The 25,834-nt window shown below is 39.5% G+C and overlaps 2 protein-coding genes and 1 long non-coding RNA gene across 4 annotated transcripts in view; 2 read left to right on the top strand and 1 right to left on the bottom strand.

Moving 5' to 3' along the window:
• The window catches only part of plag1 (pleiomorphic adenoma gene 1), a 42,365-nt gene extending 32,024 nt beyond the window's left edge, over positions 1-10,341 (bottom strand). The window contains exon 1 of the mRNA XM_034172536.1: positions 10,229-10,341. The gene's annotated coding sequence lies outside the window, so the exon portion shown is untranslated. The remainder of the gene's footprint in view (positions 1-10,228) is intronic.
• LOC117512516 overlaps positions 1-25,834 on the top strand; it is a 528,597-nt gene that overhangs the window by 323,054 nt on the left and 179,709 nt on the right. The window lies entirely within an intron of this gene.
• Positions 10,739-25,834, top strand: part of chchd7 (coiled-coil-helix-coiled-coil-helix domain containing 7) — a 29,674-nt gene continuing 14,578 nt past the window's right edge. The window contains exons 1-4 of one of the 2 annotated variants that reach the window (XM_034172598.1): positions 10,739-10,764; positions 12,862-12,963; positions 17,198-17,257; positions 17,363-17,461. In XM_034172598.1, the coding sequence (XP_034028489.1) occupies positions 17,204-17,257; positions 17,363-17,461 (153 nt within the window). In that variant the 5' untranslated portion in view covers positions 10,739-10,764; positions 12,862-12,963; positions 17,198-17,203. Of the gene's footprint in view, positions 10,765-10,852; positions 10,940-12,861; positions 12,964-17,197; positions 17,258-17,362; positions 17,462-25,834 lie in introns of those variants that run through there. The other variant, XM_034172592.1, reaches the window with a different exon arrangement.

Below are 25,834 nucleotides of genomic sequence, written 5' to 3'. Positions count from 1 at the left end.
TCACGATGATGAGACGCTTCGCCCTCAGCAGCCTTTTTAATGTGCTTAAACTCCAGATGATGCCATGCTGGGCAGCTGGAGTTCTCTATATGTCCTTGTGCGCCCAAACCATGATGATACACTCTGACCAGAGCCATTTCTAATGTGGAAATGTATTACATTGTCTCCTGGTTTGTTGGCTAATAGCCAACATTTATGTGTCAAGACAATATTGAGTGCACGTTTTACAAATTGTGGCCACATTTAAGTAGATTGTGCCCTTGTTTTACTCAAACGATGCTTAAAACGTGCGCACAACATCATAAAACGTGCGCACAACATCATAAAACGTGCGCACATTCTCTCCACATGCAAAACATTTTGTGATGACACTTCCAGGGCTCCATAAAAACGCCTGTTTTTACAAATAAAAAAATGGAACATTTTACAAAAGCACATTTATCTGTAAACACCAACACACGACACACGTCACATTAACGTGTTGGTTCATAATGAATGACTCAACCAATCAGTGTTAAGGTTCATAATGAATGACTCAACCAATCAGTGTTTAGCGGAGGCACATTTTACCCAGAATCCTTTGCGATCTGTCTGTGTTTGTTACAAAACTTCAGAATTAGTGCATTATTCAACATTAAAAGATACACTCAACAAAAATATAAACGCAACACTTTTGGTTTTGCTCCCATTTTGTATGAGATTAACTCAAAGATCTAAAACTTTTTCCACATACACAATATCACCATTTCCCTCAAATATTGTTCACAAACCAGTCTAAATCTGTGCTAGTGAGCACTTCTCCTTTGCTGAGATAATCCATCCCACCTCACAGGTGTGCCATACCAAGATGCTGATTAGACACCATGATTAGTGCACAGGTGTGCCTTAGACTGTCCACAATAAAAGGCCACTCTGAAAGGTGCAGTTTTGTTTTATTGGGGGGGATACCAGTCAGTATCTGGTGTGACCATCATTTGCCTCATGCAGTGCAACACATCTCCTTCGCATAGAGTTGATCAGGTTGTCAATTGTGGCCTGTGGAGTGTTGGTCCACTCCTCTTCAATGGCTGTGCGAAGTTGCTGGATATTGGCAGGAACTGGTACACGCTGTCGTACACGCTGTCGTATACGCCGGTCCAGAGCATCCCAAACATGCTCAGTGGGTGACATGTCCGGTGAGTATGCCGGCCATGCAAGAACTGGGACATTTTCAGCTTCCAAGAATTGTGTACAGATCTTTGCAACATGGGGCCGTGCATTATCCTGCTGCAACATGAGGTGATGTTCTTGGATGTATGGCACAACAATGGGCCTCAGGATCTCGTCACGGTATCTCTGTGCATTCAAAATGCCATCAATAAAATGCACCTGTGTTCTTCGTCCATAACAGACGCCTGCCCATACCATAACCCCACCGCCACCATGGGCCACTCGATCCACAACATTGATATCAGAAAACCGCTCACCCACACGACGCCACACACGCTGTCTGTCATCTGCCCTGGACAGTGTGAACCGGGATTCATCCGTGAAGAGAACACCTCTCCAACGTGCCAAACGCCAGCGAATGTGAGCATTTGCCCACTCAAGTCGGTTACGACGACGAACTGGAGTCAGGTTGAGACCCCGATGAGGACGATGAGCATGCAGATGAGCTTCCCTGAGACGGTTTCTGACAGTTTGTGCAGAAATTCTTTGGTTATGCAAACCGATTGTTTCAGCAGCTGTCCGAGTGGCTGGTCTCAGACGATCTTGGAGGTGAACATGCTGGATGTGGAGGTCCTGGGCTGGTGTGGTTACATGTGGTCTGCGGTTGTGAGGCTGGTTGGATGTACTGCCAAATTCTCTGAAACGCCTTTGGAGACGGCTTATGGTAGAGAAATGAACATTCAATACACGAGCAACAGCTCTGGTTGACATTCCTGCTGTCAGCATGCCAATTGCACGCTCCCTCAAATCTTGCGACATCTGTGGCATTGTGCTGTGTGATAAAACTGCACCTTTCAGAGTGGCCTTTTATTGCGGGCAGTCTAAGGCACATCTGTGCACTAATCATGGTGTCTAATCAGCATCTTGATATGGCACACCTGTGAGGTGAGATGGATTATCTCAGCAAAGGAGAAGTGCTCACTATCACAGATTTAGACTGGTTTGTGAACAATATTTGAGGGAAATGGTGATATTGTGTATGTGGAAAAAGTTTTAGATCTTTGAGTTCATCTCATACAACAACAGCATTGCTTTATTTTCCAAGACCTCCACCTGACGGGAGCGTTGTGACTGGGTAGACACCTGAGCTTTGCGGTTCCTCTCAGCTTGCTTCTGTGCTGGAAGCCATGTGGAAACAAGAGCTTCCAGCAGGGAGCAAGATGTTCAAAGACAGAAGTGCGGGCTCATTGTTTGGGTCTTTTGTCACTTTTGATGCTACCAGAAGCGATCGTGATGTTAAAACTTAAATTCAGCTTGTTAGTAGCTGCAAATGTACCAGAGACAATACTGGAATTTATCGGTTATCTGTTATCTGTAACTTCTGATACATTTTTGGGTGGTTTATCATTTTATCTTTATCAAAGATAACTTTTCAGTTATCTGAATATCTGTTATCGAAGGTAATTTTTTGGTTATCTGTGCCCACCACTGACAGCACCTTATTTCAAAATGAAGCTGGCTTTTATGCAAATGTGCTTTAGCATACCTCAAGTGACTGTTTGTGGCATGAACACAGAAAAGCCTTCCTCTGCATTCCAGCATCTCCTTGTGCAAAGTGCGCTGTACAGTTGAATGATGCACAGAGACACTATCTGCAGCAAGATCATGTTGTAGGTCTTTGGAGCAGTTCTGTGGGTTGACTATGACTGTTCTCACCATCCTTCGCTTCAGCTTATCTGAGATTTTTCTTGGCCTGTCACTTCGGGCCTTAACTTGTTCTGTGCCTGTGGTCTTCCATTTCCTCGCTATGTTCCTCACAGTGGAAACTGACAGCTGAAATCTCTGAGATAGCTTTCTGTATCCTTCCCCTAAACAATGATGTTGAATAATCTTTGTTTTCAGGTCATTTAAGAGTTGTTTAGAGGCTCCCATGTTGCCACTCATTAGAAGAGATGTAAAAGGGGAAAACATTTGCAAATGGCCACCTTAAATACCCTTTCTCATGATTGAATTCACCTGTGTAAGGAGGTCAAGGGTCAGTGAGCTTACCAAACCAATTTTGTTTTCCAATAATTAGTGCTACACGTATTCAAATCAATAAAATGACAAGGGTGCCCAAATTTATGCACCTGTCCACTTTTGTTTAAATAATTATTGCACACTTTCTGTAAATACTAGAAACTTCATTTCACTTCTCAAATATCAGTGTGTTTGTCTGCTATATGATATATTTAACTGAAATTTCTAATCCAGACAACTAACAATTTATAAAGGAAAATCATGAAAATTATCAGGGGTGCCCAAACTTTTTCATATAACTGTCAAACATAAAAACCAGCTGGTACCTGTGGAACCACATCGCGCTGCTTATGTGGATTCAATAAAAAATAAACACCAGCTGGTACCTGTGGAACCACATCGCGTCGCTTATGTGGAAAAACAAAAACAAAAAACATACCACCCACGGGATTCGTACCTGCACTTTACTGACTGCCAGCCCGAAACTTTACCACTAAGCTACCGTCACTGGCCTGTAAATGATGTGGGGAAAATGCCTGAAATCAACAAAGAGATGGACGTAGTTTAAAAAAAAACATACACCATAAAAAACACAGCATTTTATATTGAATCCCTCTTATCAAGCGGGGAATACAAATATGATCTGTCTGTTCCTCCGTAGATGACCCATGGTCACATATAGTCATGAAATGACATGAATGAGAAGCAGTTCGCTCTTCTCATGTCCACATCTTCTGGCGCGTGTCCAGCCGGCCTGCTCGTGTCCTGACTGACACTCGTGTCTTGTGGACAGCGCACCAGAACTGACACTGCGTCATATGGAACAGAGCTCACGTGGGTGACGTGAAAGTCAGATCGCACACTGCGTGTTCTGATCTGACGGTCCATTTCAGCCTGGGGGCAGCCTATCAATGGACTGCAGCGAGGGAGTGCGCACACGCTTGCTGCAGTCCACAGTATATATCGCCACAGTGATATATGTTTTTATTTATGTCCACGTGATGACAGCAAACAGACATGTGCGCGTCACAGTGGGCAGTTGTTAGTCCATATTTGTCCAAACACAGTAGTTGTTGTCCCGCTGGGATGTCAGAATGACAGATATCCACAGTGGGCGGACACGCCTCCTGTCAGTTCAGCGCACACACCAGAGCCACACTTGTGGGGAACTTAGACAAATTTCACTGCCAGCACAACAATGATTTTCTACAGACTGTTGTTGTGCCAAGAGAGCGAATGGCCACACATTTTATAAGTGCCAAACGAGCAGTGTTAGTTGTTCGTGCGTGTCAGCTGGAATTTGGTCGACATCTGCCATGAGAGGGTTTGATGGGCTTTCACAGCGGTGGTATGCGCAAATAGTTGTTGCAACAGGTGTACGAGTCATTGGTGGCAGGGACGATTTTACACGTTTTGCACACAATTCCTGCTTCATGCGCACTTCGACCAAACTTCACACTATGTGTGAAGGGGCCCTAAATGTTGACAGTACTGTAACGGTAAAACAATTTCTCACCAATGTTGTTTATAAATGTAACTATTACATTTTTCTAACATTTAAATTCTTTCTAAACATTTTAGTTGTTGAAATTATTATTATTATTATAAGTAGTAATAGTATGAAAAAATGTCTTCAAAAGTACACCTTTAATCTAGGGCTGTTGTGGGGAGCCACGTACCCCGACCACCCACCCACCCACCCACGCCCCCTTCCTGCGTGCATTCGCTACTGACTTGCTGTCTGATCAGAAGAATGGATTAGGGCTGAAACGATTCATCGAGTAACTCAAATAATTCGATTACAAAAAATGTTTGAGGCAAATTCTGTGCCTCAAAGCTTTGTTTAACATTGTAGTACATATGCCAGGCCTGTGTGCGGCGCTGTAACGTCCCCAGAAAAAAACAAAAGAAGACTAGAGCATGCCCATAAACCGTGTAAATGCTAATCAAATTAGCACAAAAGCTACCGCTTTCCAATGCGAAACCCAGAGTAAAATAAAGCCTTTTAGGAAAAAGACAGTCCATGCTGATCATGTGAAATAGCTTACTGAGCATTTAAAGCGAAGCAGTGTGTTTGTTTTAAAAAAAAAACAAAAAAAAAAAAAAAAACAGTTTTGTCCACTGGCTGCTCTCCGCTCTACATGGGGAGTGACTATTCACCCGGCGGCTGTCTCTCTCTGCCCATGTGAGCGGGCAGAGAGAGACTCTGAATTGCAGAGAAAGAGGGATTAATAAAAATTCACGCAGGGGCACAGTCCACCAACCTTAAAAATAAAAGTTAAAATGGTTACATTTTACACGTTGGGGGAAAACAAAAAAAGAAAGCCACATCCCATCGCCATTTCAGCAAAATGTCAAGACACTGGCCCTTTTTGGCTGAGCTCCTGACACTGGGAAAGATCCAAAACTTGTAAAGATGTGAACAAATAAATAATTATCCAGGAAAACAGAAAGGGATACACTAAATTTGACAATCTGTGTGGTGGCGCAGCGATATTGTGCCATTGCTTAGGAAGAGCCCTGGACAGTTGATGTTGCTTAAAAACGCAAAAGTACTTTTTATCCGATTACTCAACTAATCGCCAGAATAATTGATAGAATACTTGATTACTAACATAGTCGATAACTCCAGCCCTAGAATGGATAATGTTTATTTATGCAGAAAACCTGACCAGATTGACAGGTAAGAAAGTTTATCAACTTTTTTTTAACATCATGTCGTCCACAGAAAGAGACATTAGGCGCATTTGGGTGGAACAAAAAAGAGTTAGTATTTGTTGATAATGCCTTGCAACTGCTTTTTGCGAGGCGATACAGAGCAGCAGAGAGTTTTAACCTCCTAGGGCCTGGCCTCCACATATGTGGACATGACATTTTTGGTTGTCTAGACCATAAACTAAGTTTTGTTTCATGAGAACCTCCGGGTCTTAGGAGGTTAAATAAAAGGGGGAAAAAAGCTTAAAAATGTCTTTGTAAAGCCATAGCTCTGAGCACTTTGAGAGAAAACTGTTTTTCAACTTGGAACACAGTGTAGGAAAAGCTCGCAGCTCGCTGAAAGTGGGCAAAGTGGACAGTTCAACTGAACGCTGTGCTCCTGACACCAGTGTGAGGTGCTCAGCACTCCCCTTCCGAGCATGGTTTTAATTCTGCGATCGACCCACAATACAAAAATTATAGTAACACACAGTGAGTTAACGCGTTAGATTACTCGTTACTTAAAAAAGCAGTCAGATTAGAGTAACGCGTTACCGGCATCACTGTTAATAACATGCCACCACATTGTCAAGAATAACTTTCCAATTACACAATCTATAACAACTTTACAATCACTTTATAGATAACAAATTTTCAAGCACATTTAAAACAACTTTATAATAACACTATCAATAACAATCATTCTATTGATAACACCTTTACAGTCATTTTAACAATTTTCCAATGAATCAACTTTCCAATCCCATGATCTATTACAGCTTTCTAAGCAAACTATTATTAACAATCTGATCTGATATCAACTTTTTAATCACACTGTTAATAAGAGCTTCTAGTCACATCCTCAATAGCAAGTTCCCAATCATACATTGATAAAAACTTTTTAATGAAGCAATGGATAAAAATCTATGGCACAACAAATTTCCAGTCCATCCATCCATCCGTTTTCTATACCCGCTTACTCCGGTTAGGGGTCAGGGGGAAATTTCCAGTCACACTGTTAATTATATGATCACATTAGCTGCAACAATTTTCTAATCATACTATATAATGATGGATTATGACATCCCAATTACACCATTGATAAGATTTTCTAATCACAACTTTCTAGTGACACCACTGCTAATAACTTTCCAAACATACATTCCAATTAAACAACTTTCCAGTAACTCTATTGATAACAACCATTCAAACACATTTTGTAACCACTTTCCAAACACACTACCAAAAACAACTTTCCAATTTAATAAACTGTAACATCTTTCCAATAACTCTATAGATAACAACTTTTCAAACTCATTTGAAACAACTTACTAATAACACTATCAGTAACAACTTTTCAATTTCACTGATTAACATCACTTTGAGCAGAAGGGATGAGTTCATCAGTGAAACTACCTGATGGAGTCAGTGGCTGCAAAGAAAACCTGCACCCTCTTGGCCCTTTATGGAATGTCTTTGGACACCACTGGGTTAGGGTTACGGATAGGTGTTATGGTTAGGGTTAGAATTAGTGGTTAATGTATAACCACTAATTCAGTAGCAAATACATATCAGTAGCAAATACATGTCCAAGTATGTAGCCTTATGATCATGGGACCCATATTGACCAATGAGAGAGACGCTAAAGTACTAATTGAATTTCACTATACAAATACGGCTACGTTCGAATAGCTACTGCCTTAACAATTTTTAACTGCCTTAACAATCTACAACAGCTTTCAAATCATTCTATTAATAACATGTTCACAAACAATAGTTTTCCAATAAATCATCCTTCTGAGCCAATGAGCCATCTTTCTAAATATTAATAACAACTTTCTGACTGCATGATTGATAACTTATCAACATAACATCCTTCCAGTCACATTATCAATATCACCTTTTCAATCACACTGTCAAGAGCTTCGCAGTCTCACGCTCAATCACAACTTTACAATCATACTTTGAGAAGAACTTTTCAACAAGAAATGGATAAAAATCTATCGGAGATCACATTTCCTGTCACACCATTAATCATATGAACCCATGAGCTGCAACATCTTACAATCTATATTATAATAGCCAAGTGGCCTCTATGTGTGTGTGTTTCTATGGCTTTGATAACGCAAAAACCGGGGAGAGCTGACATTTGCCGTTTGGCATGCTTATGTATTTTGGGTCAAGGATGAATGCTGAGAAAATGGAAAGTCGATAGGACAAATATTTTTGGAGGAATGACCAATTTTAGCTAACGAATAAACAACGGATGCTGCACTGCAATGCACCATGGGAGTTTGGGGTTTTGAGATTGTGGTTTGTGTTAGCTTTACAGTGTTGTTAATGTTATTGATTTACTGTATTAGCTAAAGTTGCTAATTACATTTTGGACTCACACGCCCTTCCAGCAGGAGGCAGTAAATAATCTTTATATTATGCATATAATTGTAAATATGTTAAAAATACATGGATGACACAAGAAAGTAAAAACACTTATTTCCATTGTGGTCCATTTAAAAATCAAATGACAATATAGAAGTAATAATAAAATAATAATAATAAAATAGTGTGTATATGATAACAACAACCTAAACAATTTCTAAATACATTACAAAAGTAAATTAACATAAAAATGATGTAATTAACAGGAAATAAAAGGGCTGAGTTCTTCATCTAAAAACTGTTGAGGTTTAATGTTCTAAAAACATTCTGGATTCACACACCATTCCAACTCATTGCTTAATTTATTGCCAGCCTTGAAAAATGTCAACTACCTATTTTAGGCCGTGGCTATTTGCACGGCGGCCGTGTCCATAACTCTCACTTCACTATTCGCACGGCAAGACTCTGGTGGCAAAACTTGGAACTATTTGTATAAACAAACATACTGCATTCAAGATGTTGGCCTTTGGAGAAACATATCAAAGCGCTTTCATGCTGCTTGGCACAGCGGGACGCATGGTGCCTGTGCGCAACTGGACTTTGTCCACGTGTTCTACGTCAAAAATAAATAAATAAATAAAAATAATAATAATAGTAATAATATTATTATTTATTATATATATATATATATATATGCAATAATTTAAACTTGAATTTAACTATGAGCGTGCACATTCCTGATTCCAACTCCAGTGGGAACGTGACTCCTGCGGTGTCCGAGGCTGAGGCTGTCCTCCAGGGCTACCTGCTGGTCATCCTCTCGGTGCTCATGGTCACTCTGGTTGTCGTTTGTTTTACTGGAAACACGCTTGTTATTGTGGCTTTTATTATGGATAAAACCCTGAGAAATTAAAGCAATTACTTCTTTCTAAACCTTGCTATATCTGATTTTTTCATGGGTGAGTTGGCACCTTTCTTGTTCTGTGAATTTGCTCAGTTTTCACCTGATCACGTGTTGGATCGGACAAATATTAAAGGAGTTATGACATCTTGAATGCAGTATGTTTGTTTATACAAGTAGTTCCAAGTTCTGGCACCAGAGTCTTGCCGTGCGAATAGTGAAATGAGAGTTATGGACACGGCCGCCATGCGAATAGCCATTTCCATTTTATAAACACTACCCAATCTACAGCCCGTGGATCCCCACAGGCAACGTTACACTATATAATGATGGATTATAACTTCCCAATTCCACGATAAGACTCAGCTTTTCAATCACACAACTTGAACTAACAAGTTTGAACAGTTTTCCAGTCACATTACCAATCATACTATCAACAACCCTGCTGGACCCAGTTTTGAAATCGTATTATTGATGAGCTTGCAACAAATCACTGCGTACAATTCATCTGAGCCATAAAACCAGCAGACGACATCAGTTTGTGGATTTAATGTTTACACTGACAGGAAATCCAGATCGAGGGCGCACATATTGTAGAAACAGGATTTCGTGCAACCTGCCACAGCAGCCAAATTGAAGTGGATCTGTGTGAAAGTTTGCGGCGTGGGTCACTGCCGAAATGCTCAACTTGTTGCGTACGCGTGACAAGTGATTTGTTGTTGTTTGTAGAGCTGAGGAGCCGTTGTTTACTGGCAGAGAGTGATCCGGTCACAGTGACAGCACTGCTGCTCTTACTGCCTTTAAAAATCACCTCTCAGTCAACTTGACTCGACTTTACTTCACTCTGCTCATTCTTAAGGTCCTTAACGATCGTACACGCTCACCGTGACACTGCTGTCAACAATGCCATAATTTATTTGATTTTTTAAAAGCTCGTGCCTTGGCTCGCTTGTGTCTGTGTTCCCAAACGGGGAACTGATTAACACTAACTTTTTTCTCTGCTCACCCCTCTGTCATAATTTAAATAACTCCGATATTTTAATTCAACTACTGTGTGACCAGGAACTTAACTGACACCAAACTTACCCCGGACGCCTTAACATCCTTTCTGCGGACTTTTTCTTGACTTTCTATTATTTTTCGAATTTTTAATAATTTTTTTCTCCTATTTTTGTCAGACGCGGCGGGCCTGAAAATTGTTTGCTTTCCCCACTTTCCAGCAGCCATTGTGTATGCGCTGTGATGCAACCGAACCAGGGCTTAGCCACGCCCATCTCAAGTACCACCCACTTGTGCCTTTTGATTTGTTTCAAAGGCTGCCACTTTCATTTCATACTCATTTACAGGCTCTCATAATGAAACTCAATTTTTGGACTCGCCACATATACTGTCAATCGTTACGGCATTGTTTGGTTTAATTTACAATGAGAGGAAACCTAAGAGGTCAATCTGACTCTACTACTGGCTAAATGAAATGTCAATCTCGGAGTTTAGTTTTTATGCTTTGCTATTGGCTCCCAAAGCTGTCACTCGTCGCTGACGGCGTGGCTGAGTTTGTTGGTGCGCTGTTGTCTCCAGCATGGTTGACTTTATCCTGACAGCTAAATTCTCGCTGTATGCAGGTGAATCTTCGCTTCATAGGCAAAATATTTGTTTTGAAAGAGAAATTCAGTTGGGCAGGCAGTGTTTTTTTTTTTTGTTTTTTTGTTTTTTTTGGGGGGGGGGGGGGATCTGATTCGGTTCAGTGGTGTGGATATTTCTAGAAGTAATTATCGGTTTTGTCATTTATTTAAAGAGGTAAGTTCATGATTAAGAATGTTAGCTACATGCTAACGCTTTAACAGTAAGGTGACAGATTTCAAGTCAAAATACTGTCTGAATACTGTGATTATATTCGTCACACCAATTCTTAACAACAGTAGTACTAAAACATTGATGTTTTCACTCACTGAGTTGTAGTGTCAGATGTAACGCCACTGACATTTTCTATTTGTTGTAAATAGATTTTTTTTTCCTCTTCCTAAAGATTTAATAACCAATTTAAAAATGGTAAAGTGACTTGGAGCCCTAAGAAAGTATCGTGGCAATTTCCCACAATTTCTAATAGTTTTATAAAGTAGGCTATCTTAAACAGTAGAGTTATTGATAATGAAATAATTTGCTGCAGTTCCATACATTGTGAACTGTGACGTTTCAACGTTTAAGTCTGTGATGGTGAAAGTAGTTCATGTTGCAGTACTTTGGGATTTGTTTCATTCAAGGACAGGTCAAGTGGAGAAAATGAATGAACCAATCAGAAATGATTAATATTTCAATGTTCTATTAAGTGGTAATTCTCCATCTTGTTTTACACGTACATAGTGAATACTGAACTGAAGTTTTCCTTTCAAATATTATAATTGCAAACCAAATTGCAGTTGAAATATCTGTCGGAAAAATGGCAATTAGATATTTGTCCAGAAATAAATTGGTCAGCCCTAGAGTTCCCCATGAAATTCTACTGATTCTATTACAGTAAGACGTGTACATAGGTCTTTCAGTGTTTTCCCCTTAAACTGTTTTCCAAGCCTGCTGGTACAATACCTAAACTTAAGTGATGTTTTCAGTATTTATGAAATTATTTCATAGTCCTGATAAAGCTTCATTGTTCGTTAAAAACCCTGCACATCACTTTTATCATAATTACGACTTTTGCCAAAGAGTGGGTATATCGCACACACAAATCACATGAGCATATTAAAAAAAATACACAAAACTAGGCTCCCTCAGTTTCATCATCATTAATCTCTGTGCACCCAACTGCATGAGTGCAAACAATATATTTGGGTTTAAGCAAAAATGTATTAACATTTATTGTGAGAATTGTGCAAGATTAAATCTTTAAAGTGTGTCTGATGGGTCTGCGATTTGTTGTTTGAGTAATAATAATTATTTTAACAGCCACCTTCTATTGAAAGCTGTTTAACGGGAGTATTTAACATTGCACTACTGTCAGATCAGAACCAGAATCGAGTTTATTGCCAAGTCAGTTCTCACATACAAGGAATTTGATCTGGTGTCATTGGTGCATAAACAACAATAAAAGAAAATACTTCTGTAAGAAGTAATAATTGCATAAACAACAGTAAAAAGTAAAGGAGTCAAATAGTCAAATGGGCAAAACTAAATTTACTGTCAGATAGATATAGTGGAATGGGGCTGTGCAGGCATGCAGTACAGGGATGATCAGTCTGTACGTTGTGGGAGTGGTGGGGTGCAGGGTAAATAGGGGTCTTGACCTCCATTCATTCATTAATTTTCAGCTGCTTACCCGGGTCCAGGTCACGGTGGCAGCAGAGCAAGCAGCTCATCCCACACTTCTCTGTCCTCGGCCATGTCCTCTAACTCTTCCCGGGGGTTCCCAAGGTGTTTGTTCCCAAGACAACTGAGAAATGTAATCTCTCCAGTTGACTTCCAGTATAGTAGCAATAATAATCCATATAATTCTGTGTCAAATTGCTTTCAAAACAGTAACTCCCCAGAATGTTTTTTGTTGTTGTTGTTGTTGTTGTTTTTTGGGGGGGCTGTAGAGTAAGATAGAGACCCTCAACACATTTTTTTTTTCCATCTGGTGCTCATTTTTTCCAAGCATGCAGCATGTTTTAAGTCTACTTTTGTTTTCAAGCTTTGGTTCACATTGTGTTGATTAACTTGCTTTCCACTATTTGTCTCTGCTACAGTCTACGCTGAAGAGAAAGTTTACCTCATTTGTGGAGCAGTTGCTGTTTTGGTCAACTGACTTGACATCCCAAAATTTGTTCACTGTTGCCGACCCACAGTAGGTAAGAGCCTGAAGAGATTTGTGTCAGTCATCACTGACAAATCCGTACATGTAATCAGTGTATGTTACACTTAATTTGATGCAATGCATGTTGGACAGAATAGTGCACTTTGGGTTCACTGTTGGAAAACAAATTTTCTCTTAAACACTTTTTATTTTATTTTTTTTAGAACACAATGGATTTGTCCCAAACCAATCCCATTTCTTCTTACCTATTCCCCAAGGAGAGGATTTTGTACTTTTCAGTCTTTCTATCTTTTTAGAATCATTATCTACTACAGCTGAAGGCACTTGGGAGTGGGGAGAGCATTTATAATTGTCAGAAATGCATGTTATTTTTTGGCAGGCAGTGCTTTAACCTCCCAGTATTAATGTATAAAAATTTCAATTTAGGGAATTTTACACTTCTTAAGTTTTAGATGCAGAAGGTTTTGCTGTACTGACAGATAATTGAAGGATGACAATTTCTCTTAACAAGCACAACTTGTAGTTGTGAAAAGGGCATTTTCACGGTATCGTAGAGCACTGGGGTTGCACCGAAATTGGCCTTATATTTCCAGTATCTAAACATATTAGGTAAAATGTCATATATGGATAAGTACATGATAGAATGAAATACCTATAAGTAAAAAAATAACAAACAAAAACTATTTGTTTATCTTGAAAATATATCAAGTAGTTGGATTTTGGACAGAAATGACTTTCCCATTTGAAAAATTCAGTTTTCCAAGTTGAATAATTTCCAAGACAGAATGTTCACCACAAAAATGTTCACTGGTAAAATACATTAGAATATGTACTTTTACTAAATGATGCAATAGTGGCTATATCCAGGATTTTTTCCGCACAGGGTAGAATTAATCTGCATGAGTAAGCTTCCGTCCAAAATGTCCACTCCGACTTTTCCATCTGTTGCTCTAACAAGAAATACATCTTTGTGAGTCAGATACACTTTTAATAAATTGCATCTATGTTTGTCACCTTAGGGCAAAATATATCTGAACTATCTTCTGAAACTTGGTATTGAGCAGTGTTGTATAGTAACAAAGTAAAAATACTTCACTACTGTACTTAAGTACGTTTTGGGAGACTTTGTACTTTACGTGAGTTTTTTTTTTAATTCAGCTTACTTTCACTTTTACTTCACTACATTTCCGACCTTAATTGCATATTTCTACTCCGATACATTTTCTATGCGCCATGCCGTTACTCGTTACAAAAACACGCGCGCGCGAAAAAAGTCATGTTTTCACCCAGAGACACCACTGATTTGCCGATTTGCTTTTTTGCAGTTGCGCACTTGTGGGGTGTTGGTCAGGAAAATGATCATTTCTCTACATTGATTACAGACCCTGCAGCAGGTCTGTAATCAACTTTTCTGCAGCGCTGCTTTGCTTTGACCCTTGAACCAATCGAAGCAGTGATTCGCAGGTTGAAGCAGTGCTTTGATCTACGATTCGTGGATTTTAGTTCACTTTATCCTAATTTTTTCCCGCTAAAACCCTGAAGAGCATATGTCTGTGAGTAATATTTAATATTTTTATGTTAAACCGACCTGTTATGGTCTTCCGAAACAGTTGATAGATGTATTTTATAACCTAGAAACGGGACTGATGCTAACACTTTAGCATGTCTGTGGCGTTTTCAATGTTAAAGTTAGCATTAAGCTGTTTGCATCAGCACGTTTGTGTTGATTTGTTTTCTGTATAATTAGTGGCTCAGCGTTCGTTGTCGCAAAAGAGTCAAATTGTAATTTTTTACATTTATTTTTATTCGTATATTATAGCAACAACAATAATAGTCTACATAATAGACAGTAATAGTCAATAATAATAATAATAGACTAATAATGTTACAATACAATTTTAGAGAAAGAGACAAAAGAAACTAATGAAATAAAACACAACAGAAAAGATAAAACCATGTAACAATGAAAATAAATAAATACATATAGAAATAAATAACTGTTTCCTGTGAACACCTGGTGAGTAGCCTACTTTCGTTTAGGTTTTGAAACCTTGTTTCTGAAGTGTTTTTGTGTGATGTGCACAATTTTCAGTATTTTGACTAATACTACCAGTCATTTACAAGCCTAGGTAAACTTTTATTTTAAAAAAAAATCAGTCCATTTTTGATTAATAACATTTACTTGTACTTTTACATTCAATACTTGAGTACATTTAGTTGTACATTACTTGTCATACTTGAGTACAGTAAATACTAGATACTTTAAGACTTTTACTTGAGTATCATTTCAGTCAGTAACTTGAACTTCTACCAAAGTCATTTTTTTAATGGGTATCTGTACTTTTACTTAAGTGTGATTTTCCGGTACTTTATGCAACACTGGTATTGAGACGCATGTGAACATCATTCCGTCCAAAAAGTGTCCACTCCGAAATACAGGTTAAGTCCTCGGTATGTTAACACTGTAAATATTTCTGCTAAAGCAAGGTAATAAAAAATATCCACTCACTTCATAATATACATATTATGCACATGGAAAATTATTGGCTGTTAATTTTGAGTAAGACCCACAAGGAATGTGTCTAAAATATTTTGTCCAGTCCGAAACCATTTGTTACAAATCTTAAAGTATCCTGTATCATTAATCTTTCCTGATTTTATTGATTTATTTCTCTAATATATCAAAACACTTGTGACATTATATAATTTTGAACTATTTCTGACAGTCTTGACATTGTTTTAATTTTTTGCAGCCTATTAATATAATTATCCAAACCCCAACAAAAGATGCACAGATTGCTGGAATACAGTACAAGAGTTATCACTTTGGGCCATGTATTAATATTTTCTTGAAACTATGGATTAATACTTATAATAAAAACATAAATTGTTGTTATTCATACAAAAGAATAACATTTAGCTCTCATATTTGTCCCTTATTGGTAGAAAATTTTGGCACCAGAGGAGAATATTTCACTAAGACTCAAATTTTTAGTGAAAATTTCAGCTTCTACATCAACATTAGTCATCCAGTAAATGATATAAATAATCCAGGTACGTTTTACTAAGAAACTTGAACTTATTTTAACTTGGAAATATGGCTGTTACTGACAGTGGTAATTTTCTTGTATTTTTAGCCTTTTGGGCATGTATACTTTGAAAGACCAGAACTTGAGAGAAAATAAAGTTACAGCCAAAATTTAAAAAGTTTCTGCAACCATAAAGGTTGGAGATATAAACTAATTACTAAAAACAGCAAATTGAAAACATCAATTTTTGACCTCTTTGGGACTGAATGCTCTACGATATTGTGAAAATGCCCAAAAAATGAAAAACGGCAAGAAAAAAATGGAGTCATGTTTCCTTTCTCGGTCACACTCATAGAATTGAAAGTTTTAAAATGAATATTCTTCCATGTTACCTCTTTTTATTCCAAGCACCAGTTTTCTCAGTTGAACAGGATCATTTCCAGATTTATTTGGCAGGAAAAGAAACCTAGTGTTAACCATGAAACATTACAACTCTTACAGGTGGGGGGATGGCACCACCCACAGAGCCATATATGAGAAGTAGAGAGCGTAGTCCCAATACTGCCAACTTAACACAAATGTTGTGCATTTTCAATGCAGATATGCGAGTGAACACATGGGGGGGAAAAAAGCTTGCAAAATATGTGTTAAAATACCATTCGGACCTGGATATTGAGCCAGTAAAATTAATTTACATTAAATCATGTACGAAAAGTATTAAACTTACCCTGATACCCACACATTCCAAAATCTTATACTTGAAAGTTTGCACGGAGCTGATCTGTTCCCGCTGGAATAAAAAAAGCAGGTGAGCCGACTTGAGACATTCAGCTGCTGCTGAATGTCTCTAAGACACCCAGACAACCCAGAAGAAATTATAGGCTTCTGTGGCTGTGATTGGAGAAGTTGCGCACAGTGGATGTTTTGCATTTTGTATCACCAGCTATACAGATTCATGATGAAGTGGTATAGGGGAGAGATTTCTTTCACAAAAACATCAAATCCAGGCTTGCATTTTAGATGTACCTTCTGGCAAATTGTAGTTGAGCTTTCAGGTCTTTTTAAGAAAAGCCTTTTTGCCACTGTGCCACCTTGGCATTATGTACTCTATATGAACATCATAAGATCTGGGGACTAGAAATTAAAAAATAATTTAAAGTGTGTAACCCTTAGTTTAACTATAAATATTAATCACCCTATTGTGTGAGTCCTTTTTTTATATTCTTCATCTGTACACAGATTAAGATGAATCAAAGTGCAGCCAGTTTCCGGAATGAAGACACAAATCCATGCCTTGAAGTAAGGGGACTGTTGCTTCAGTTGTGTGTATAGTTTGTTTTACTGGGAGGTGCTGTTTCTGATTCCTTCTTCTTTTCTGTGATTTTTTTTTTTTGTCTGTTTCAGGAAACTCGTGCATCCCAGAAGTGTCTGGATACCAACAACTATAATAGAACATTGTGTTCCAATTATTTTGAGCAATACAAGAACTGTAGGAAGTATTGGGTGAGTGTATGTGGCATCACTTTTTGTCATGTCACACTGTGTTTGTGCCTAAGGTGTAATAAACATTAGCCACACTGTAGGATTAAATCAATATCAACTGGAAAAGTACTCATTAAGGTACACATTTTTGATCAGTTTCATATCCCCTTCAATCAAAATATTAAAAATGAATACTTTATAATATTTCTGTATTAATTAAGGACAGTGCAGTGGTGTAGTGGTTATCACTGAACCCTCTTAGCAAGCAAGTCTCAGCTCTGTTTCCTACCTGATCTTTTCTGTGTGAAGTTTATAGGTACCTCCTCACCGGTTTGTGTCCTGGTTAATACTTGGATGGGAAACCTCTTAGACCCTGTTCAGATAGGGGTTGGCAATCTGCCTTGAGTGGGATTTGGGCCAAATCTGGCTCAATCTGGACAGGTTTTTTTTCTGAATCTGAATGGCACAAATTGGATTTAAGTCACATTGTTTTCTCTCTGGCTCAGTCCACCTCCGAGAGGTAGGTTGAGCCAGATTTGAGCGGGATTTACCAAGGTCTGAATGTGAATGTGGCTCCAATCTGGCTATTTTGGGGATCAGATGTCAAACGTCCTCACTACAGGCATGTGCCCACAGCGTCTTCTCCGCTGTGTCTGTCTCTATGGAGGCGTCTTGCTGCAGATGGACACAACCGCACTGGTTCAGATGTTGGAATCAGAAAAACCTTCACAGTGCTAGTTATAGCAGAATTTCTGTCATCTGTATCTGTTGTTAGAAGTTAATTCCTTTCTGTAATATCACACAAATTATTCAGGTTTACCTATTTAAAGCCAGGCAACTCTCTGCACTTAAATAATCCATTTCTCACTGTCCATTTGTCCTCCTCGTTAAAGTTAAAAGCAACATCCAGTTTCTCTTTGTTGCTCTGGTAAGCAGCGAAAGTTGGAAATTTTTAACTTTTGACGGCAAGTGCAGTTGCGGTGTGCAGCTGTCACAGTCACACCCAGAGATGGTGACTGGCTTTGTGTTTATAGGCGATCCCATCAATGTGAAAATACTCCCAGAAACACATTCTCGTTCAAGTTGATTTGGTCGATTTGAAAATAACACTGGTTGTATGTACATTAAAATACAAATGTGCAAATTTGAAAAGTTCACCACATTTTAGCTGCACAAATGGGAGAAATCTGGAATGGAACTTGGAAAATTTCTAGTGACAAATCAATGAAAATGGCGCACATGTGCAGTGCCAGCATTATATTGATTACATTATTTGTTATATTAGAATTGCCAATTCATGTACATTGATGTGTATATTCGACCTGCATTACCTCTTCAACTTGTATTGAGAGCATTACTTGTATATGTTCAACCCAAACAGCATGAGAATTTTGTTGGTCCATTTACATATTGTAAATTATGATTAACACTCTGGATCATCTAGTATGTTTTTAGACATACTGTAGATAGATACATCCATAGACTGTAGCTTAACACTTAGAACTTTTCATTTTTTAAAAAAAATATCAACTTTTTACATGTCAATAGAAGAATACCCCCAAAAAGTATATTACATGTCATAAATGTTATCGCAATTCATATTAATTTCTAAATTCTTGTTTTCCTTTTCTGCTGTTATAGCAAGTGTCCAAAGCAATAATCATCATCATCATCATCAAGCTTTCCAGGCTTTTATTCTCTATAGGGCAGATGTAGAGCACCTCATTCAAAATAAGTTGTCTCCATGCATGTTGTCCATCTGTTGCTGCCCTGCCAGCTTCCATTACTCCTTACAATACGATCTTCCAAAAGGGAATTTAAATTAATTGCGATGAGAACAATAATGATTAGATGGCGCTCACCAACACAACTGAATCACCTCAAAAAGACTGTAACCATGTTCTCATGCTGTGGAAGAAGAATTTGCTTTGAATTTAGTTAAACCTGCAAACTAAAAAAAGGATAGCTTTCAATGTCAGAATTCTTGGAAAAATACAAAGATATGCCATAATGTTGAGAAATTGGCGGATGCAAAATAATTGTGCCTTTTATGTTCATTCATATACAACCCCAATTCCATTGAAGTTGGGACGTTGTGTGAAATGTAAATGAAAACAGAATACGATTTGCAAATCCTCTTCAACCTATATTCAATTGAATACACCACAAAGACAAAATATTTAATGTTAAAACTGATAGACTTTTTTGTTTTTGTGCAACTATTTGCTCATTTTGAAATGGATGCCTGCAACACGTTCACATATCAACCAGGGTTGTACTGCCACTTCTTAAGAAGTTTTTTTTTTTTTTTTTTGGCTGGTGGTTCATTCAGTGAATCAGCATCTTGATCTTTGGCTCTTTTCAATGCTACACGCTTTTCATCCTGAGGAGTGAGGAGGATCACATTTAATTACTGGGTACAAATGTATTCAATTAAAAATATGCTAACTGTACATGTATGTATGTTCTCTGCTCTGTACAGTGACCACAAGCATCCATGTACATGTGCGATCAAATTTATGTCGGTGAATCAATGATAACCGTTGGATGAACCCTGAAGTCGCAGCGGGTACTAATCGGCAGAATGGATGGTTGGCAGAACGGGAATGATAATGCAATTGATGGAATGATTGATAGAACAGCACCTTACTATGCCCCCTACCTCCCAAGCTCCATGTATTGATAACCAATCTCAAGATATTGATAATGAATCTGAAGATAATGTAATAAAATATTTTTCCCCCCATCATGTTGGAGCAGGTTAGTATTGTACATTGCTGCCATCTATAGGCTGAACAGGTAAGCCATTCTGTTATGTCAACTGTGTTCTGCCATTCCGTCACTGTTCTTTCAAGAGTTTGGGGCTTCTAATGGCAACCTATATTTATATACTGACTAAATAACTTTAATATTTTAATGGCGAGACGTGATCATTTCATCAGTACTTGTTTTTGGGTGTAATATAAGCAAAAACGATCCATTCCACCAATTACCAGTTGTTCGGTTCCATTCTGCCTTTAGTTCCAGCGATTAGTAGCTCCCTGAAGTCGGGGTGTTCCGCGACATCATGAAAGGACTTCAAGCCGGCACTTGCCATGTTGTTTACATGCTGCTAGGATATGAAAACTGAGCAGTGATTGGTTCAGATGGATCACGTGGGGTTCCACTTCTCATTTGAATGTTTATGAGTTCAATGGTACGAATACTTCATGAGGTGAAAGCTGGAAAATATCATTCAACGGCTAAAATAGATCCTTGTCATTTGATATTTTATTAATTTATAAACAACAGAACAGGGTCTTACATTTTGATGTTCCACTGCTGCTAAAGTCCAAATTGTGACATGTAGTCCAGTGATGCTGTGCACTGACTTCGGATTTCCATAAAGGAAAAAAAAAAGACTTTGTGTAGTTTCTCAGTCCAGCCAAAAATCACATCAGCGTTTCATGTGAACAGGTCTTCATGCATCCAGACGGCTTACAGCGGAGTGGATTTTGGGTGTATGTGTAGCAGCATCATTTAGCTCAATCAAATCATCGTGTCGTTGTACCCTGTGCGCACGCACACAGACGCAACTGGCTTGGTTGACTGCGTACGTCCTCAGTGCAGCAGAAAAAATCACGTCAGTAATGAGTCCAGCTTTTGTTTCTCTCTTCTTGCTAACAGCCTCCAGACAGCACAGTAGATTTGTTTTGTGTGTGTGTCTTACAAGCAGCGTCAGTTAGCACTATCAAATTATGTCTCGGGAGAGTCGTCCCCCACGTGCACACACACACACGCATGCAACCTGGTCGGCGCTTGTGCGTGCTTGTACTACCAACAAAAGACTGTGTACATCCTCAGTGCAGCGAAAAAAAAATCATGTCAGAAATGAGACCAGCTTTTATTTTTCTTCCTGCTGACAGCCTCCAGCCAGCACAGTGGATTTGTTTTGTGTGTGCTTGCACATGCGCGCAATCACAAGTGCGTGCGCGATCGTGTGTGCGCACATGCACGAGGACGTGCGCGCGTGTGCGCGTGTGTGTGTGTGCGTGTGCAGAGTGCAATGGTACCAAACATATGGAACCAAATTTGCACTCTAAATGCAATGCAACACAAATGGGATGAATTAATCCATGTGATGTGACATACAAAGCATCAATCAAATCCATCAGGTTGGATGGGGAGCGTCTGTGCACAGCCATTTTCAGATCTCTCCAGTGATGTTCATTTGGATTCAGGTCTGGGTTTTGGCTGGGGCACTTAAGGACATTCACAGTTGTCCTGAAGCCACTCTTTTGATATCTTGGCTGTGTGCTTTGGGTCATTGTCATGCTGATAGATGACGTGTCGCCCCAGTTCTGGGATGAAGAGCCCTCTGGAGAAGGTTATCATCCAGGATGTCTCTGTACTTTGCTGCATTCATCTTTCCCTCAATCCTGACTAGTCTCCTAGTTCCTGCCACTGAAAACATCCCCACAGCATGATGTTGCCACCACCATGCTGTTATGTGTCGGAGCGGACCTGCGTCTGACGGAACCCAGCGCTAAAATAACCAGAAAGCGGTTCCAATAACAAAAACAATTTATTGTGTCACCCTCTGGTGCTAAACAAAGTGTAGAAACTAAAACAGCGTCATTCTGGTGGAGTAAAGGCTGGCACGCTCTCCAGCGCCCAAAAGGATCGAAGCCCGGCGCTTCTGGACTCACTGTTACCGCCAAACACCCCCCAGGTGGACACGACAAACCGACTCTCTGCGAAGGATAGAAGAGGTGGGGTAAGTCAGCAGTTACAACCAATATCCTTCAAAAGACACACACCATCAGCAACACATTCAGGTCTGTATTTTAAGCTTTATGCAAATGAGCAGCTTCTCACAACAGGTGGAGGATCACTTGTCCGCACGCCACAGCAGTGAGAAGTGAGCTGCACAATTCTCATCACAATTTAAATCTACTGCGTAACAAAATACCAAGTTACTATCAACAAGTAGTCAAACAATTAATCACCTCTGATGTGTGCTGACAGCATGTGTCCCTCACCCTTCCTGCTTCACAGGCACGATGTGTCAAACCCAGGCGCGGTCCTCAGCGTCTCACAAACGAACATCAGAAGGTCGAGATGTCTGTCCTTCTGGAAGGTTCTCCTCTCTCCATCTCCAATCTTATCACAAACCACATACTGTCCATCACTAGCATCAGTGTGACACTCAGTATTTGGCAGCATAGCCATTGTTCTTGATGACAGCCTCCAGACGTTGTGGCATGCTGTTGCTCAGGTTGGCACACTCCTGAGCTGTAACTTTACCCCATTCTCTTGTCAAAAAATTCACCAGTTGAAATTTGTTGGCTGGTCAGTTGTTTTCCATCCTACCAGACATGGTATTCCACACATTTTCAGTTGGATTTAGATCCATGTTTCAAGGTTCAAGGAGTCTTTATTATCCCCAAGGGGGCAATTTGGTTTGCAGCAGCAGCAAAAATACACACCAATTCACACATCCAATAAAACAATAACACAAAAAATAGACAATTAAAAAGATGAACGGGACATCGACATTGTGGTCACCCAACCACTGCTTGATTTACCTTGCTGTGTGACATGGGGCATTGTCATGCTGGAAAACCCAGTTTTTGTACTGTGGATACATTGCCTGAGCGGATGGCATCAAGTTTTTCTTGAGGACTTGTCAGTAGGTAGTCTCAATCATGCGTCCTTCACAAAGTCATAGCTAACCCATACTTCTGCATGAAATGCACCCCCACATCATCACAGATCTTCCGCCATGTTTGACTGTTGGAACCAAACAATGGGGTCTGTAGGCCTCCCTGAGTTTTCCGCAAACCATCACGCATCCAGGAGTCGGGCAGAGTTTGAAATTAGTTTAGCCCAGTCTTCAGAGATGCAATAGCGATACTTCTGTGTGAACTGGAGTCAGGCCCTCCTCTGTCTCATTGACTTGCCTGTTGTGACCTCAGGCTGTCCTCAATGAGATGGCTTCTCACAGATCTAGCCACGCAACAAACATCTGCTCCAATTGTCCACTCTTCTTTGAGATCTGCTGAGGTCATTCGTCGATGTGCCAGACTGGTTCTTATGAGGCGGCCATCGTCTCTCAGGGTGGATAAGCATTTTCTGCCTCTTCCCTTCTGGATCTTGGTAGAGCCATGTTCTGTGTTTCTGGAGGTTGCAATGGATAGCCGTTCTGCTCATGCCAACCCTTTTTGCTATAGCTCTTACATTCTACCCTTCTTTGTGCAGCACCAGGATAGTTGTCTTCTTACTATCGGTCAGCTCTCTTTGACATTGTGGTGTCAATCAAGCGTATTAAAGGTGTACTACCTAAAGTGAAATGATGGTCATATTAAAACGCTCCATCATTGGATTATAAAACATTTTAATCCTTTGGTAAGAAATAATATGCTGGAGTTTTATTATAATGTAGTATTTAGTCAAATAATGTGGGTGGTCTAATAATATATATACACACACACAGTAGTGTTCAGAATAATAGTAGTGCTATGTGACTAAAAAGATTAATCCAGGTTTTGAGTATATTTCTTATTGTTACATGGGAAACAAAGTACCTGTAGATTCTCACAAATCCAACAAGACCAAGCATTCATGATATGCACACTCTTAAGGCTATGAAATTGGGCTATTAGTAAAAAAAAAAGTAGAAAAGGGGGTGTTCACAGTAATAGTAGCATCTGCTGTTGACGCTACAAACTCAAAACTATTATGTTCAAACTGCTTTTTTAGCAATCCTGTGAATCACTAAACTAGTATTTAGTTGTATAACCACAGTTTTTCATGATTTCTTCACATCTGCCAGGCATTAATTTTGTTGGTTTGGAACCAAGATTTTGCTGGTTTACTAGTGTGCTTGGGGTCATTGTCTTGTTGAAATACCCATTTCAAGGGCATGTCCTCTTCAGCATAAGGCAACATGACCTCTTCAAGTATTTTGACATATCCAAACTGATCCATGATACCTGGTATGCGATATATAGACCCAACACCATAGTAGGAGAAACATGCCCATATCATGATGCTTGCACCACCATGCTTCACTGTCTTCACTGTGAACTGTGGCTTGAATTCAGAGTTTGGGGGTCGTCTCACAAACTGTCTGTGATCCTTGGACCCAAAAAGAACAATTTTACTCTCATCAGTCCACAAAATATTCCTCCATTTCTCTTTAGGCCAGTTGATGTGTTCTTTGGCAAATTGTAACCTCTTCTGCACCTCTTTTATTTAACAGAGGGACTTTGCGGAGAATTCTTACAAATAAATTAGCTTCACACAGGCATCTTCTAACTGTCACAACACTTACAGGTATCTCCAGACTGTCTTTGATCATCCTGGAGCTGATCAATGGGTGAGCCTTTGCCATTCTGGTTATTCTTCTATCCATTTTGATGGTTGTTTTCCGTTTTCTTCCAAGCGTCTCTGTTTTTTTTTTTTTGTCCATTTTAAAGCATTGGAGATCATTGTAGATGAACAGCCTATAATTTTTTGCACCTGCGTATAAGTTTTCCCCTCTTCAATCAACTTTTTAATCAAACTACGCTGTTCTTCTGAACAATGTCTTGAATGTCCCATTTTCCTCAGGCTTTCAAAGAGAAAAGCATGTTCAACAGGTGCTGGCTTCATCCTTAAATAGGGGACACCTGATTCACACCTGTTTGTTCCACAAAATTGACGAACTCACTGACTGAATGCCACACTACTATTATTGTGAACACCCCCTTTTCTACTTTTTTTTTACTAATAGCCCAATTTCATAGCCTTAAGAGTGTGCATATCATGAACACTTGGTCTTGTTGGATTTGTGAGAATCTACTGGTAACCTACTATACGAGGTCTGTGAGAAAACTATCCGACCTTTTTATTTTTTTCAAAAACTATATGGATTTGAATCACGTGCGCTTGCATCAGACAAGCTTGAACCTTTGTGCGTATGCGTGAGTTTTTTCACACCTGTCGGTTGCGTCATTCGCCTGTGGGCAGGCTTTGTGGGAGGAGTGGTCCACCCCTCTCGTTGGATTTTTATTGCGAATAAATGTCAACGATTTGGAGCTTTGCTACATCAATTTTTTCCAGAAACTGTGAGAGACCTCCAGGTGGACACCATTCGGAAAATTCAAATGGCTTTCAGGGACGATTTTATGGGGATTACACAGATTAAGGAGTGCTCCAGCCAGTTTAAAGACTGCCCACAGCTGCTGAGAGCGCGTCGCAAAGCAACGCCGTGATGAAGCCTCACAGGACATGTTGGGGCATGTCCAGCTCATGCTCAATTTCTCGGATATTCACGCGACTGAAAAGCAACCGGAAGCCGTCTGAAAGCCACCTGAAAGCCGTCCTGAGAGACCAACATGGAGGTGGTTTTGTCCCGCGCCATGAGCGGCA

Source organism: Thalassophryne amazonica, chromosome 1 (genome assembly GCF_902500255.1).
Source record: "Thalassophryne amazonica chromosome 1, fThaAma1.1, whole genome shotgun sequence".
NCBI lineage: Eukaryota > Metazoa > Chordata > Actinopteri > Batrachoidiformes > Batrachoididae > Thalassophryne > Thalassophryne amazonica.
This window is presented reverse-complemented; position numbering and strand designations above follow the sequence as displayed.